At 49.9% G+C, this 17,661-nt stretch overlaps 1 protein-coding gene across 4 annotated transcripts in view; it reads left to right on the forward strand.

The window, feature by feature from the left end:
• The first annotated feature begins 2,640 nt into the window (after positions 1-2,640).
• LOC144782290 (protein TASOR-like) overlaps positions 2,641-17,661 on the forward strand; it is an 865,833-nt gene continuing 850,812 nt past the window's right edge. For all 4 annotated transcript variants that reach the window (XM_078661579.1, XM_078661582.1, XM_078661580.1 and 1 more), the window contains exon 1: positions 2,641-2,720. In XM_078661579.1, the coding sequence (XP_078517705.1) occupies positions 2,667-2,720 (54 nt within the window). In that variant the 5' untranslated portion in view covers positions 2,641-2,666. The remainder of the gene's footprint in view (positions 2,721-17,661) is intronic.

Here is a 17,661-nt window from a genome sequence, read left to right on the forward strand (position 1 = left end):
CGGGAGTCTTCATGAATAGGGATGGAAAAGAATACATTTTTCAAATCTGTGACTGTAAAGGCTTTAGCTGTAGGTGGAATCATGGCGAGGATAGTAGTTATGTAGGAAACTACGGGAAATTGTGGTACTAATATCTTATGAATGGCCCGCAAGTCAATCACAAATCTGTACACCTTTTGGTGTGTAGCCGATCGTTTTAATACCGGCAAAATAGGGCAGTTGCAGACGTTGGAAGGAACCTGTTCCACCACGCCAGCCCGAATGCGGTCTGTTACAATTTTTTGTGGTGCGAGCTCTCCCTCTTTAGATATTTTATACTGTGGTAATCTAGACAAGGGTGCACCTTCCCTGACAGTAATGTGAACTGGTGGCATCTGGATAGTACCAACGTCAGTGTCAAAAGTGGCCCATAAGGTGGCTGGGATGGTAGCTAAATCTTCCTGAATGTCAGGGAGTTGGAGTAGCTGTACAGACAGTTGGCAGGGGGAAACATTGTCATTCAGAATGACTCTAACATTATCTGGGGAACATCTGATAGCGGCACGGTAATGTTTTAACAAATCCAACCCCATAAGATTCTCGGGAAAGTCTGGTGATAGCAAGAACGTTGCAGAAGTGTCCGCGCCATGGATAGAGAATGGGGTAGGTTTGGAAAGGGGGTTCACAGAGGGCTTACCATCTAACCCAGTCGATGTAATTAGTTTGCCGGATGGAGGTGCCCTCGGAATCAGTGGGGTGGTCAGGGTGCTGCGGGATGCTTCTGTATCCACGAGGAAACATCCTTTAGCGCCTGCCACCAATGCTATAACATAGGGTCCCTGTTGATCTAGAGGTACCTCCACTGGTTCCTTCCCCCATCCTTGACCTCCCTAGGCTGACCAATACAGTGGTTTCATCTTAAGATCGTCCTCTGCATAATCCTGAAGGGTAGCCTGACGTTCTGAATTATTATCAAACCTGTTGTCTCTATACTCCCTCCCTCGCTCTCCCTCCCTTTCCCTCCCTCCCTCGCTCTCCCTCTGTCTGCCTCCCTTTCCCTCCCTCCCTCTCCCTCCCTTTCCCTCTCCCTTCCTTTCCCTCCCTCCATCGCTCCCCCTCCCTTTCCCTCCCTCTCCCTCCCTCGCTCTCCCTCCCTCGCTCTCCCTCCCTCGCTCTCCCTCCCTCGCTCTCCCTCCCTCGCTCTCCCTCCCTCGCTCTCCCTCCCTCGCTCTCCCTCCCTCGCTCTCCCTCCCTCGCTCTCCCTCCCTCGCTCTCCCTCCCTCGCTCTCCCTCTCTCCCTCCCTCGCTCTCCCTCCCTCGCTCTCCCTCCCTCGCTCTCCCTCCCTCGCTCTCCCTCCCTCGCTCTCCCTCCCTCCCTCGCTCTCCCTCCCTCCCTCGCTCTCCCTCCCTCGCTCTCCCTCCCTCGTTCTCCCTCCTTGTTCTCCCTCCCTCGTTCTCCCTCCCTCGTTCTCCCTCCCTTGTTCTCCCTCCCTTGTTCTCCCTCCCTTGTTCTCCCTCCCTTGTTCTCCCTCCCTTGTTCTCCTCCCTTGTTCTCCCTCCCTTGTTCTCCCTCCCTTGTTCTCCCTCCCTTGTTCTCCCTCCCTTGTTCTCCCTCCCTTGTTCTCCCTCCCTTGTTCTCCCTCCCTTTCCCTCCCTCCCTCGCTCTCCCTCCCTTGTTCTCCCTCCCTTTCCCTCCCTCGCTCTCCCTCCCTCCCTCTCCCTCTGTCTGCCTCCCTTTCCCTCCCTCCCTCGCTCTCCCTCCCTCGCTCTTCCTCCCTTTCCCTTCCTCCCTTGCTCTCCCTCTGTCTGCCTCCCTTTCCCTCCCTCCCTCGCTCTCCCTCTGTCTGCCTCCCTTTCCCTCCCTCCCTCGCTCTCCCTCGCTCTCCCTCGCTCTCCCTCGCTCTCCCTCCCTTTCCCTCCCTTGCTCTCCCTCCCTCCCTCTCCCTCCCTCTCCCTTTCACTCCCTCCTTCGCTCTCCCTCCGTCTCCCTCCCTTTCCCTCCCTCCCTCTGTCTCCCTCCCACTACTTACCTCTGTCACCCTCTTCATCTCACCCTGCCTGTGTGTGCCCCGGCTGAGACCGCTACAGGGCACACACACACACACACACACACACACACACACACACACACACACACACACACACACACACCCGCACTCGAGCACTTCACAGGTCTTTAAAAGACAATTTGTATGTTAATGAGGCTTTTGTATTTCACCTTAGCGCCCCTGCAGCTCCACTCTGACTATCACTGGAATGACCGGCCCCCACAGAGTAGCAGAGTCTCGGCACGCAGTGTTTGCAGACCTGCTTTAATTTTAATTGTTTTTAAACACGGGTAAATTGTCTGCAAGGTCCGCAGGCCGCCAAGGAAGGCTTGGTGGGCCGTACTATGAGTACCCGTGGGCTAGATAATGTCTCTACCAGATAAGGCTTTACCGAAGGTAAGTAACATGTTGTATTGTCCTATAATTTATAATAAAAATGCTTATGGTGACCAGATAATTTAAATCAATATCTGCATGCAGCTTGCCTGTTTTGACAAGTCCAGTCTTCAAGGACAGTGCCTCTTCATATGCTATGATGCCAAATTGTGTATTCTACCCGCTATTGGGCCCTCTTTATTAAGGAGTGATTTTTACCTCAGTTCACAGAAAAAACGCAGAGAGTTAAAATTTGAAGGCCGCATGGATAAAGAACTTGTTGAAGCCTATGCCTTTTTGTTGGTGGAGCGTCCACAGGTAAGAACCAAATATGAAACATTGCTTTCCTCTGTATATTTCTAATTTGATGTGGTGAATTATTGTAATTTTGATTGTATGTATTTTCATGTAAATTATAAAGCTTTAAAGTATAGTTTTTAACTGCTAATAAGATTTAACTTTATAAATGCTCTCAGACTGGTTCATCACAAAAAGATAAAGATTGTCTCTCTTTAATTGGAAATTTGTAACCAACATTTGCGCTGGGGGCACCAAAAAACTCAGATTCATAAGATCGCTCTGCACACATTGATAGTTTATGTACAGATTAATAAATTAGACAATACGTTATTCCCCGTAAATCTTCCCCTGAGGTGGAATGCGGGGGCTTACAAATATTAGAGGCAGCTTGCACATCGAATACCGAGCACATTTATATTTTAAAAATTGTACTTATTTTAATAGATGCTGTTTTAATAATTACACTCACTTACTCAGCGCGAGAATCACATCGCACAGAAGTGTAAACTCTTACTGGATGGGCACGGTGCAGCCGATTTGCGGGCTGAATCCGGGGCTACATTCAACTTAGACGCCATCTTGGGGCGAGGAACGCGGCGCGTTCCAGTTGTTGGACGGCCACGCCCTCCCAGCCTACTTAAGGACAGGCATCAGATACCTCAGTGATTTTCCCTAAAATCTTCCCCTGAGGCGGAAAGCCGGGGGCTTACAAATATTAGAGGCAGCTTGCACATCGAATACCGAGCACATTTATATTTAAAAAATTGTACTTATTTTAATAGATGCTGTTTTAATAATTACACTCACTTACTCAGCGCGAGATTCACATCGCACAGAAGTGTAAACTCTTACTGGATGGGCACGGTGCAGCCGATTTGCGGGCTGAATCCGGGGCTACATTCAACTTAGACGCCATCTTGGGGCGAGGAACGCGGCGCGTTCCAGTTGTTGGACGGCCACGCCCTCCTCCATTTTTCAATCAGTGCCACGTATAAATATAGTATGCCTTTCCGTCCGCGCCGGCTTAGGGCTATGACCCCTGGTCAAATTTCTCTACATCACAGTAGGATCTATTCACGCCCGCTTTGCTGGAGCTGCAATCACATCATACTGCTAGTTGTACGGTACTTGCTCCGGCAAGTTTACCATATAATCCCATCTTCAAATGTGCTTTCTGCAGTACCACGATTCCTATACATACTTCCAACACTCCAGCCAAACCAGCAACCCCTGCTAGAGAAACCGTTATTCTCATGGCGCTTATAAACGCACGCTCTGCATGCAAACATCGACAGGAAATAGCCGATCTAATAGTTGATAACAACTTAGACGTGCTGTTCATTACTGAGACATGGCTGGATGAGGCCTCTGACCCAGATTTAGTAGTTGCTGTACCCCAAGGTTACAACATATATCGTCAGGACAGAGTACGGAAACGAGGAGGCGGTCTGGCTATTATAGCCAGAGAGCGTTTTCCCATCAGAACGGCAGCCATCCCCACTATGACTTGTGAAGCACTGCAGTTCAGTATAAGGATTAGTGCCCTCTACAACTTTAAGGGATTACTAATATATCGACCTCCAGGCACAAGGACTGCGTTCCTAGAAAATTTGAGTACAATAATGGAAACTCTAGTCAGAGAGGAGACTTGCACAATATTGGGTGATATTAATTTTCACCTAGACCAAGCGAATAATAAGGACACACCAGCCCTTATTGCGGACTTGGATATAGTTGGCCTCAGACAACTGATCACTTCCTCGACCCATCTTGCAGGGCATATTTTAGATGCCGTTTTTTCAAATGAGGAGGGTCTGCAGATCTCCAAAATTCTTCCTATGCCCTGGACCGATCATCATGCCATTTTTAGTAAATTGACCATAAAAGATACTTCAATGAAAATGGCTACTATTTCTTCCTCTGCACCAATTAAAATCTGGAAAGATATTAACCAGACGGAGCTAGCTAATCTACTGGAGGACACGTGTCCGCAGCTCTCCCCTGATCCGAACGCTGCTATCCAACAGTTTCATGATTGGCTAGGTAATGCCACCAATAAGCTAGTACCTACAAAAACTTTATCTAAGAACAGAATGACACCATCTGCCCCCTGGTATACGGAGGAATTAAGAAGGCAGAAACAGCAGAATAGAAACAGGGAAAGACAGTGGCGAAGAAATTATGCGTCCGAGGACAAGGCTAAATACAAAGAATCTTTGACCAGGTACAAAACAATGATCACTGAAGCCAAAAAATCATTCTATTCGCTTAAAATAGAAAAAGCTAAAAATTCAAGTAGACAATTGTATGACATTACAAGACTCTTGACCGGTAATGTACTTGATTTGACTCCTCCAGCATCTCAATCATTTTGTGACTCATTGGCCAAATTCTTTTTTTCGAAAGTCAATGACATCTATCAGGCCTTCTCTTTAAATCCAACAATACCAGTTTCTTTTGATCTGCAATCTGACAGGCTTATGGAAAGCTTCTCGGTGATCACTGAAGACCAGATTTAAAGGATCGTATCCTCAATTAAAACCGGATCAACATTAGACCCTTGCCCAGTCTCAGCCCTCCTACCAGTGATAGACATCCTTATTCCAGTCATTACCTCAGTCTGCAACCTGATACTTAGCTCAGGTACTTTTCCTGACTCCCTAAAAAACACGCTGGTAAAGCGCCTGCTGAAGAAATCAACTTTAGATAAAGCAGATGTAAAGAACTATAGGCCTATCGCGAGTTTACCTTTCCTTGCCAAGGTGATCGAAAAGTCCATGAATCAACAGTTAGTTGAATTTATAGAGAAACATCAACTACTGGACGAAACCCAATTCGGTTTTCGAAGATATCATGGCACAGAAACTGCCTTAATTAAGGCGGCAGATGACATCAGGGTAATTCGTGATCAAGGAGGGACAGCAGTACTCATACTGTTGGATCTGTCAGCGGCCTTCGACACGGTCGACCATAAGATCCTGGTCGACCGTGTCGAAAAGCTGGGTGTTCATCACCTAGCGAGAAATTTGATTACCTGTGATCTGTCTGCTAGGAAAGATGCAGTCACCTTGGGCCCGTATCAATCAGCCAAACTGTCATTACCGTGTGGAGTGCCTCAGGGCTCATCCCTAAGTCCGACACTTTTCAATATCTATGTGTCGGACCTTGCTAATGTCATCAAAGCATATGGGATGAGCGTTACCTCCTACGCTGATGACACTCAACTTGTATTGGCTATTAAAGATAACGGACCCAGGGTGGCAGACAGTTTAAGGCATGGAATCATTGCAATCAAAGAGTGGATGTCACACAATTGCCTTAAACTTAACTCTGATAAGACGGAGGTGCTCATTTTTGGACACCTCCGTCCAGAGTGGTCAACAATCTGGTGGCCACCCGCCATGGGAGACCCCCCGTGTCCAGTTACTAAGGCAAGGAACCTGGGAGTAATTTTTGATGCAGAATTAAATTTTGTGGCCCATGCCAACAAGGTAGCGGCAACAGCCCATTATAAATTGAGGATGATCAGAAAAATCATTCCATACCTGCCTGGAACTGCCGCGAAAACTTTAATAAGCTCTCTAGTACTATCATCCCTTGACTACTGTAATGGTCTGTTTTTAAATGCCCATGCCAGGACTATGAATAAACTGCAATCAGTACAGAATGCAGCGGCGCGTTTGCTTTCCAAAACACCTAAGTTCTCCCCGATATCGGACACTATTAAGAGATATCATTGGTTAACGATCCGAAATCGGATCAAATTTAAATCGCTTTGTATCATTTACAAAACACTCCATGACCAAGGACCAATTTTCTTCAAAGGTCTGCCGATACCTTATAAACCAGGCAGACAGCTTCGATCAGCCAATTTGAACCAACTTGTGGTCCCTCGAGTGAAAACAGTCTCCTGGGGAGACCGGCGTTTCACAGTTGCAGCCTCCAAATTATGGAATACTTTGCCACAGCACATTAAGATGTCCTCCTCACTCTTTCAGTTCCGTAAGGGGCTAAAGACGTGGCTCTTTGAGCAATAAGTATATATCATCTTCTGTGCCGCCAATGATATTTAGGGAATCTCATCAGCGCCAAGACGCCCACGGGTATACGTTGCGCTTAATAAATTGCAAAAAATAAATAAATAAATAAATAAAGTGGAATGGATTACTCCAGTATTGAATCTTTCATAGATTCACGTGCTTGAATCATTCCCCATTGTCGAGATGGGAGTCTCCCGGTACATTATAATAGCAATGCAAAGTGAAATATAGGCTAGAAAGGCCCTTTAATTTTGCAACATACCATAGTCCTTGTTTAAAAAAGAGACCAAACATAGGTTTCAACTAATCAGGTTGCTTTACCCTCTAGAACAGTGGTTCCCAAACTTTTGACTCCTGAGGACCCCCATTGAGTCACCACTGGAAGCCGGGGACCCCCAAGCAATATGTATGAGTTAAATTTCAAACATTAAAACAGTAATTCGAAAAAAATACACACGTGTGCACACAAAACAAATACTCAAAGTACTAAGGACTTTGGGGCCAGATGTACGACCATTTCATTTAGCGCCTCGCAATTGGCGACACATTGCGAGTGGCAAATTGCGAGTCGCTAAATGAAATGTACAACAGTGTGTTTAACACTGTTTGGGATTCCCAATGGGGTCGCAAATTGCGAGGTTCATTAATATTAATGAGCCTCTCGCAATTTGCGAGCCCATTGGGAATGCCAGCCCTCCCAGCGATGGTGGCCTGCTGGGCTCTGCAGGCCACCATGTCTCGGACTGCTTTTAAATACAGCAGTTTTAAAAAAAATGCAGCCTGTTTACCATGCATTTAAAAAAAAAAAAAGAAAATAACGTTTTTGTTTCATTTTCTACGGGCAGGCAGAGGTCCCTGGGACCACTGCCTGACCTTAAAAAATAATTTTGCATGCATTTGCAAAGGGGAAGGGGTCCCCTGGGGACCCCTTCCCATTTGCGAATGCATTACCATCTACTTGAAGTAGGTGGTAATTGTGACTGTTTTGCGACCGCAAAACATTTGTACATGGTTTTGAGACTCGCTATTTGGAAGGAAATGCCCCTTCCAAATAGCAAGTTGCAAAATCTATTCAGAGAGTCGCTAACAAATTGCGACTCGCGAAATAGGCTATGTACATAGCCCAATAGGTTTTTGCATGCGCAAACGGGTTCGCGAACCCTTTCGCGCATATAAAAACAGATCGTACATCTGGCCCTTAGTATTTTGTATTGAAGTAATAGCCCCTCTGTCACATGAATTTTAATTATAGCATCTCTCATACCATTGTAGGATGTCAGAGCACTTTACATCACACACATATAGAGATATTGAATCATACATTTAAATCAGTGTGTATATAAAATGTTTAAAGACTGCTTGGTCTGGAAAAGCACAAACTCAGGATTCAGAACATAACACAGTGGCTAGCATTGACTTTAACATTAAAAATGTATTTCCACCCAAATATATCTTTTTAGCAGCATCAGGATAATGAATAACTGGGACAAAATATAAGTTACTACCTGGTACCATGCAGTTTGCAAGCAGCTCTTTGATGGCAGTTTATAGGTCCCTCTGCTAAATTACGATTGTCGCTTATGAAGCGCACAGTAACAAAAGAATCTCTGTGACAAAAGCAGTAACCACGAACCTAGGCACATAAAATACTGCTTTTTAGGTTTCGACCTGGCGTTACTGCGCAAGCAGTTCGCGCAGGCGAAATCTAATGTTTACTATATGGGATATGGGAACGTCCCCCGCCTCCCATTGGCTAGCTCCATAAATGGAGGCTAGCCATTGGAAGCCGGATCTGTCCGTCAAGGCCGGACCAGATTCGGGGGCGTTCCCGCGATTTTTACTCATCCCACCCCTTTCCCTATGTCATGCGGCGGTGGGCGACCTATTCTACTCGCGTCACTTGGAGACCCAGAGGACCCGCCCATCTCTCCGCGCACTGTCATTCGGCCCTCCGGAAGTCCCACCCCTCTCGACCTGCTGTCGCTCTTCTCCCGTTCGCAGCTCCACGGCTTTGCAGTAAAGGTAAGAATGGCTATTGCTGAAGCCGGGCGACCCCGGCTACATGCTGGGCTTCAAAACCGGGGTTAGTCCATCTGCTCTTGCGTGGGTCTGGGCAAAGTGCATCTTTTCAGCGTTTTCCATGCTTCCTCTTGGACATAAAAGTCCTCCGCGTGCGGCAGCAGGCCGGGCTTTTACGGAGACCTCTGATGGTTGCATGGGGGAGGGAGGAGAGATCTAGTGACAGGTGCGCTGCGCGTCCCATGTGTCGAGGCGACAGTATCATCCCTCTCTAGGTCACCGTGGTTTGCCCTTCAGGTCCCCACACCATGCGTTTGTTTCCCTGGGACATAATACACCAGTCCCTCTCTGTAACAATATGCCCTCCCCATTTATCTGTGCGCCCTTGTAAAATGACCTCCATATCCCTGTCTCTCACCATCATGCGATTTGTATGTGCTTCCCGTTTGTGTGCTCATGGTATATGTCTTTATCATATCTGTGTGTCAGGACAACTTTCCCTTACAGTCCAGGTGCGTCATATATGTCCTCTCCATTCATGTGTGTGTCCTAGTGACATGACCTTCCCATCCCTCCTTCAGTTACGATTACATGCCCTTCCCAGCCGTGTGTAGTATGCTCGCCCTTTCCATTCATGTGTGCCGAATGCATCTCTATAGGTGTATTTCTAACTTACCCTTTGGTGTCACCTTGTTATGCCACTCCCATCTCTTCCCCGCTCATCCCTGTGTTGACACATATATTCCATTCTGAGCCCTCTTTTAAACCGGAGAAATTGGCGAGTTCCTTTCGCACTGTTGCTGTGACCTGTTATGCCCATCCCCCTTCGTGTAACTGAAATATGCTTCCCATTCCTCTGTGTGGCACTGAAATGCCCCCCCCCCGAATCACTGACAATCCGGTACCCATTAAAAAAAGTCGCAATCACGCCATTTCCGGGCATGCAGGCAATTGATGCCAGTGTTAATTCTACAGTCCAGTCCGTATTTAACTAGTTGCTTGTTATTTCATTGTCATCGATTGTTAAAATCCTCATGTCATGTGTACATTAATTTTACTTCCGCTGTACTGCGCACGGGTAAAATGTATTTGTAATTTGCTGAATAGGTGATTGAGCTTTAATAATGTATGGAAATTGTGCATACCTCGATATACTCATTATTACATTTCAGAACACCCCGCCCCCTACCGAAGAAAGTGCATGGAAAATTAATGGTATCGGTACATCTCCTGCTCTGCCTACTGACTGCTTGGGTTCACAGTAGTATTTATTGAAGAATTGGCTCTTATGAGGTTGCTCCCACATGTAATGTGAACGAATTACCCCAAACGCTGTGTACAGTTTTCTGTATCTGTGCGCTTTCAGTAGAATAGACCCTGCTGGTTGCTTGTGGGTCAGGAGCAGGCTGCAGATGTCTGCGCAGCGAGACCGCCTTCTGTTCACGGCCCTCCCATCCCAGTGCTGGAGGTGACCTTATTTATAGTAGAGAACGAGCGGCCTAGTCAGATTTGACTTTATGCTTCGCTGAACGGCCCAATGCGGCTGTCTCAGCGATCACAGCAGACAGACCGGCTTGCAAGTGTACACACCGCAGCCTTTTGCAGTATTACACCAGATATGGTAACAAGCAGCTCGGATTGTAAAGGCTACGTTTTTAGCTATTTCAAGACAAATGCGTGTAATTAACAGTGCTGCCCATGGCCGGATACAACTTTACAATATGGTAACGAGGGGCGGTCAGCGTCACTCCACTTACCTTCATTAGCTGGGTGGGTTACTGGAGGGGAGCGCTGTGCGGGGTTGGGGGGGTGCATGACAAGCTGCCGCCTGCTGTCTGACATATGGTTAAGAGCCGCGCATGTGCGCACTGCTCCAGAGTGTGTGCGTGTGTGACTACTCCAGTGTGTGTGTGTGCATGTGACTGCTCCAGAGTGTGTGTGTGTGACTGCTTCTGGGTGGGTGTGTGTGACTGTTCCAGGGTGTGTGTGTATGTGACTGCTCCAGAGTGTGTGTGTGTGTATGTGACTGCTCCAGAGTGTGTGTGTGTGTATGTGACTGCTCCAGAGTGTGTGTGTGTGTATGTGACTGCTCCAGAGTGTGTGTGTGTGTATGTGACAGCTCCAATGGGTGTGTGTATGTGACTGCTCTGGTTGTGTGTGTGTGTGTGTGTGGGCCTCTGGGTGTGTGTGTGTGGCTCTGGGTGTGTGTGTGTGTGTGTGTGGGTGGTAGTAATTGCTGTCTGCTGAGCTCGTCCATAGGGTACAATAGTTCTCACATTTGCGAGAGATTAAGCTATTGGCAATGTAAATGACAATGCCATTTATTTATCTGTTTTCAAAACCAACACATAAATACAAATTTTGTCTTTTACAATGCCAATAGCTCTAACTTCTCCAAAGGCGAAACCGTTGCATTGTAAATGCTTGTTAAGATGCATGTTACACGTTCTTTACAGTAGGCAAATTAACCCTCTGTGCTACATTAGTTAAATCAAAGCTGCCACTGAACAAAACTCTCCTCACTCTCCAGCAGGTACATTAATCACTGGCATTCTCTTGACACTTTTATTGTTGCTGGAAAGCTGCTAATTATACAAGAAATGTTTCTGTGCTTTTAAAACTGTTGCCTACGGACCCCCTGGGAATGTGTTTGGGAAACACTGCTCTAGAACACTCTTGTGAGAATCTTCAATCCCTCTACCGCACGTCGTGTTAGGGAGTCTCCGCTTAGCTCTGCTCAGTTATCCTGTTCTAACAGTTTTCCAAGGATTACAAACCCTGTTTATTGCTTCAAGATAGATACAGGTTTCTTTTGTCCTTCATTTTGGGTCTGTATTTTGTCACGTTTTTTACGTCCGCTAAGGATAAGAGCCACCTCTTCAGGCCATGTGGTACCTGTTATTAGAATAGGCCCTCATACAGATGATCCTCATTAGGACTTCATTTATTGCCTTTATCAAGATCATAAGGCCTAAAAATTCAAGATATGTCGTACTTTTTCTAACAAGACTTTGAAAGACTGTGAGGGGCGGCTGCTCATTTGGCAGCAAAAGCTTAAGGCAAAGAAAGAGCCAGTATCGAGTGATGACAGTGAGGAGGCCTCATCCTTATCCTCCAGAAGGTCACATAAGTGGGAGAGGTCACCCCATTCTCACTCTTCTTATGCCGACCTAAAAAAGCCTAAAAAAAGACCTCCCAGGGGTCTTATAGGTGCAGTCCTTCCAAATCTCCTCAAAAAGAGCATAAGGAGAAAAAGGGTCAAGATACTGCCTCAAAAAGACCAGAAAATCCAGGTCTGAGCCACTTACACTATCTCTTCAAGTGCAGCATTCTTATAAAAAAATCTCTTCTGTTCCACCTCCTGACACTGTTGAGGAGAGACTCCCCATCGATGGCACCATTGTAGTCAACGCCATCGGCGGTCACTGCCAGTGTATCCACACTGTCTCAGACATCCTCGTCCGCCATTTGACTAAACTGTTGACGCTTAATGTGACTACAGCCTCCTCATCCAAGGCCGTGTCTCGATCTACGATGGCATTTCCGCCAATGTTGTCGACAAAAACAACTTTTTTTTTCAAAACAAGTTTTATTAGTTTTATTTTGAGTGTTGAAGCATTGCAAAAACGGCACCACTCCCTGAGCACCAGAGAGGTAGTGTGCAAACAGTAATCATCATCATCAAGCAATGCAGGCAATATTCAATAGGTACACCCATCCCTAAACTCCCTTTCCCCCAAACCCCCATCCCAAGAGTCTCCCGCCCGGATCCCACCCCTAACCCCTCACAGTGTCAGCGTGGTCCAATAGTTAATACAATGCAGTAACAAAGTTCGTGCATGAGTCCGGTCACCCCAGGTCCATAAGCAAGTGTCCATCATCACCATCTTGACTTGTCGGCGGTTCCAGCCACAACCCCCTATATTCCGCCCATCTCTTCCAGATTTTAAAATGCTTTTGGGGGCAGCCCCTGGCAACAAACACTGGACGCTCCAGCCCCATACAGAAGTCCAATCCCCTTTTCCATACCCCTAGCAAGGGAGCCCTTGGGTCTTTCCAGGCTCGGGCGATATCACGTTTGGCCACTGTAAGGCCTAAAAGTAGTAAGTGTCGTTTATAGATGTTACCCCCCAATTGCGGGGAGCGGGGAAGGTCCCACCCCAACACTACAGACAGACAGTCCCAGACACCAGTCCAGAATCTCGCCAGTGTAACACATTCCCACACCGTATGTACGAAGGTTCCAATCCCACTGCCACACCGCAAGCAATCAGGGGAGGCTATCAAGCCCGCCCTCCACAATCTCTCTCTAGTATAATAGGCCCTGTGCAAGTATTTGAACTGGATAAAGCACAGGCGAACCGCTATCGCTGCCCCCCTCGGGGCCTCCAGGGCTTCCCTCCAGTCCTCTTCCTCCAGGTCTCCTATGTCCCTCTCCCAAGCAGATCGCAGAGTGTCTAGAGAAGAGGAGCAATGCGTGATTAACGTTTGATATATGCTGGAAATTTTCTTCGTGTCTAACTCACCCATGAAGACCTTAGCCTCCAGCGGGCTGAATTCGGGCAGGGAGTCTAGACCAAACAGGAAGGGAGACAGGGCGTGTCGGAGCTGCAGATATCGAAAAAACTGTGTTGGGGGCATATCATATTCCTCCCGCAGGGCTTGGAACGTCTTAAGAACCTGCCTTTCATTACATGACCCAGGGCCGATATGCCTATCGCGTCCCAGCCACTAAAGCCCCTCAGGGATGCCAACGCCGGCAGCCGCCCATTGTGCCAGAGGGGAGTCTCCCCCGTCAATTTGTTCCACCAACCCATGCGGTGCAGCGCGCTGCGCCACACCCGAAAGATCACCTGTGTGACCTCCGGAAGCTTCTTCCGTGTCGCCGCTGAATACAAGATGGTGTGTAGCGTGTCTGGGTCCATCAAGAACCGCTCGAGGGCATAGGCTGGATCGCTCCGATCCCCATACCACCATTCGTTTAGTATCAAGAGGTGGGACGCCTGATAATAGGACAGAACGTCCGATGTGGCCAGCCCCCCGCAGTAAGTGGAAAGAAAACAGGTGCGAAGTGCCACTCTCGCTACCTCACCCGCCCAAAGGAACTGGCTTGGCGCCGAGTTCACTCGGCGAAACCATACCAGTGGAATAGGGTATGGATGATTCTGCAATTGGTATAGTAGGCGCGGGAGAGCCACCATCTTAAATATGAATGAGCGGCCGTAGATATTCAAGGGCATTCTGGACCACGTCATCATGTCCGTACGTACACGATCCCACACAGGCAGTACATTACGAGCCCATGAGACCCCCGGGATGTCCGTCAGGAATATCCCCAGGTACTTAATTCCTCCAGTAGCCCTCTGCAACCCCTCCGCCCAGGGCCCCAGACTTACGCAGTCTCCCAGCGTCCACAGCGTAGACTTCCGCGGGTTCAGGCAGAGGCCCGACACCTCACCAAAGACACGCATAATTTCCAGGACTCTCGGCCCGGACCTATTTAAGTCTGTAAGAAAGAACAGGACGTCGTCGGCGTAAAGTGCTATTCTGTCAGACGGTCCCGCCACCCATTCCACGCCTCTCAGTTGCGTGTCTACACGCACCCAGGCCGCAAGCGGTTCCATCGCCAGGGCGAATAGGTAGGGCGAGAGGGGGCAGCCCTGGCGTGTGCCCCGGCCTATAGGGAACGGGCTGGACACCGCTCCCGCCACTCTCACGGACGCCGTCAAGTCCGTATACAGCAGTTGAACGTAGGAAAGAAATCGGGGCCCCAGGTTCAGGCGAGACAAGAGGGCACGTAGGAAGACCCAACTCAGGGAGTCAAACGCCCTGTCGATGTCTGCTAGTAGAAGCGCCGCCGGAAACCCGGCCGCTCGAGCCGCCTCCACCACTACCTGGGCACGCCTGGTATTATGGCGTGTCGCCCTGCCGGGCATGAATCCGGCCTGGTCCGGGTGAACCAGGTCTGCTATGTATGGGAGCAAACAGTTAGCCAAGGCCTTTGCCAGAAGTTTCGCCTCCACATTCAGGAGCGAGATCGGCCTATAAGACTCATGCTGTTTAGGAGACCTTCCAGGTTTACAGAACACAACAATTTCAGCGTGTCGCCAATCTGCCGGAAGGCGACCACTATCCTTGGCCGCTTCTAACGCTCGCCTATAGTATGGTCCCAGCTGGAGATGAAACGTCTTCATGAACTCGCAGGGAAAGCCATTGGGCCCGGGGGCCTTGCCGGTGTTCAGTTCTCCCAGCGCCGTGCCCAGCTCCTCGGCCGATAGGGGAAGGTCGAGCTTGGTTCGCCCCTCATCCGACAGCGCCCGTGGTGGGAGATCTGCCAGGAATTTGTCTACGTCCTCCGCCGAGATAGATTCCCGAGGAGTATATTGAGACTCGTAATAGCGCGCGAAACTAGCCGCAATAGCAGACGGGGCCGTCACCGCTTCACCCGCCTCATCACAGAGGCCTGGTAGGGAGTGCGCCTGGAACGTAGTCTGGCAGAGCCTATAGAGCATGGGTACTCACAAACTTTCTCTCGGGGGCCAAATTTACAGTGTGTTTTGTGTCCGAGGGCCGCACTGGTGGGGCGGGGGTCAGTGGGGGCGGGCAGGGCTAGAGCAACAAAAAAAACTGTGACCATGAGGTTGAACACATGGCCCTGCAGCAGACGCCTTCGTCCACTGAGCTACAAGATCCTGCATACACCTCTCTCTCTCTCTCTCTCTCTCTCCCCTTCCCTCACTCCTCCCCTCACTCCCCTCCCCTCACTCCCCTCTCACTCCCTCACTCACTCCCCTTCCCTCACTCCCTTTCCTCACTCCCCTTCCTCACCTCCTCCCCTCACTCCCCTTCCTCACCCCCTCCCCTCACTCCCCTCCCTCACCCTCCCTCCCTTTCCTTCCCTCCCTTCCCTCCCCTTCCGCACTCCCCTCCCGCACTCCCGCCCGCACTCCCTTCCCTCACTCCCCTTCCCTCACTCCCTTTCCCTCACTCCCTTCCCTCACTCCCCATCCCTCACTCCCCTTCCCTCCCTCACTCCCCTCCCTCACTCTCCCTTCCCTCACTCCCTTCCCTCACTCCCTTCCCTCACTCCCCTCCCCTCACTCCCCTCCCCTCTCTCCCCTCCCCTCACCCCCTCCCTCACTCCCCTCCCCTCACTCCCTCCCCTCACTCCCCTCACTCCTTCCCTCACTCCCTCCCCTTCCCTCACTCTCTCCCTTCCCTTCCTTCCCCCACCCCTTCCCTCACTCCCCTCACTCCTTTCCTCACCTCCCTTCCCTCACTCCCTTCCCTCACTCCCCTTCCCTCACTCCCCTTCCCTCACTCCCCTTCCCTCACTCCCCTTCCCTCACTCCCCTTCCCTCACTCCCCTTCCCTCCTCCCCTTCCCTCACTCCCTCCCCTCCCTCACTCCCTCCCCTTCCCTCACTCCCTCCCCTTCCCTCACTCCCCCCTTCCTCACTCCCTCCCCTTCCCTCACTCCCTCCCCTTCCCTCACTCCCTCCCCTTCCCTCACTCCCTCCCCTGTCCCTCACTCCCTCCCCTTCCCTCACTCCCTCACTCCCTTCCCTCACTCCCTTCCCTCACTCCCTTCCCTCACTCCCTTCCCTCACTCCCTTCCCTCACTCCCTTCCCTCACTCCCCTTCCTCACTCCTTCCTCACTCCCTCCCCTTCCCTCACTCTCTCCCTCTCCCTTCCTTCCTTCCCCCCCACCCCTTCCCTCACTCCCCTCACACCCTTCCCTCACTCCCTTCCCTCACTCCCTTTCCTCACTCCCTTCCCTCACTCCCTTCCCTCACTCCCCTTCCCTCACTCCCTTCCCTCACTCCCTTCCCTCACTCCCTTTCCTCACTCCTTTCCTCACTCCCCTTTCCTCACTCCCCTTTCCTCACTCCCCTTTCCTCACTCCCTTTCCTCACTCCCCTTCCCTCACTCCCCTTCCCTCACTCCCCTTCCCTCACTCCCCTTCCCTCACTCCCCTTCCTCACTCCCTTCCCTCACTCCCCTTCCCTCACTCCCCTTCCCTCACTCCCCTTCCCTCACTCCCCTTCCCTCACTCCCCTTCCCACTCCCCTTCCCTCACTCCCTCCCCTTCCCTCACTCCCTCCCCTTCCCTCACTCCCTCCCCTTCCCTCACTCCCTCCCCTTCCTTCCCTCACTCCCTCCCCTTCCTTCCCTCACTCCCTCCCCTTCCTTCCCTCACTCCCTCCCTTCCTTCCCTCCCTCCCCCTTCCTTCCCTCACTCCCTCCCCTTCCCTCACTCCCTCCCCTTCCCTCACTCCCCTTCCTCACATGTTTTGAGATCTACTACTCATATGTAATCGGAAGCGGGTACAAAATCGCCTCTGTACCTTTGAGCTATAGTTCCCAGTGGCTGCTGGAATCCACCGGGCAGAGGAGGTGGGCAAATAAAATAATTTATCCATGAAGCATGTTAGCAGCGCCCTGATTGGAGGGAGTGCCTCACTCGGCGCTCCACAGCTGCCTAGAGGCGTGTACTTACTCTCAGCCCAGCTGCCTTAATGCAGCTGGGTTGAGAGGTTTAAAGTGTGCATGTCTGGCTGGCTGTAGCAAGATGGCCAGTCTAAAAGACACGTGCACTTTGAACAGTGCATAGGCAGCTTTCTGCCCACCACTCCTCCCTGCTGTCACTCAGCAGGTCCTCTCCCGTCCTAAAGCTATGTTCAGCACGGGACAATGAAAAAGAAAATGGTAATGAATTTCCATTTTATTTTTTATCGGGGGGGATCTTGGCGGGCATTTAAGTGGGGTGACGCTCCTACACTCCAATGGAGGAGCACCCCCTGAAAGTTCCACGTTCTGAAAATCCAATACTATACCATCAGCTACTCACCGGTCATAAATGATGTCTTTAGTGGTTCAGAGCTAGAGCGGAATGAAGA

This window comes from Lissotriton helveticus, chromosome 9, assembly GCF_964261635.1.
Source record: "Lissotriton helveticus chromosome 9, aLisHel1.1, whole genome shotgun sequence".
In the NCBI taxonomy this organism is placed as follows: domain Eukaryota; kingdom Metazoa; phylum Chordata; class Amphibia; order Caudata; family Salamandridae; genus Lissotriton; species Lissotriton helveticus.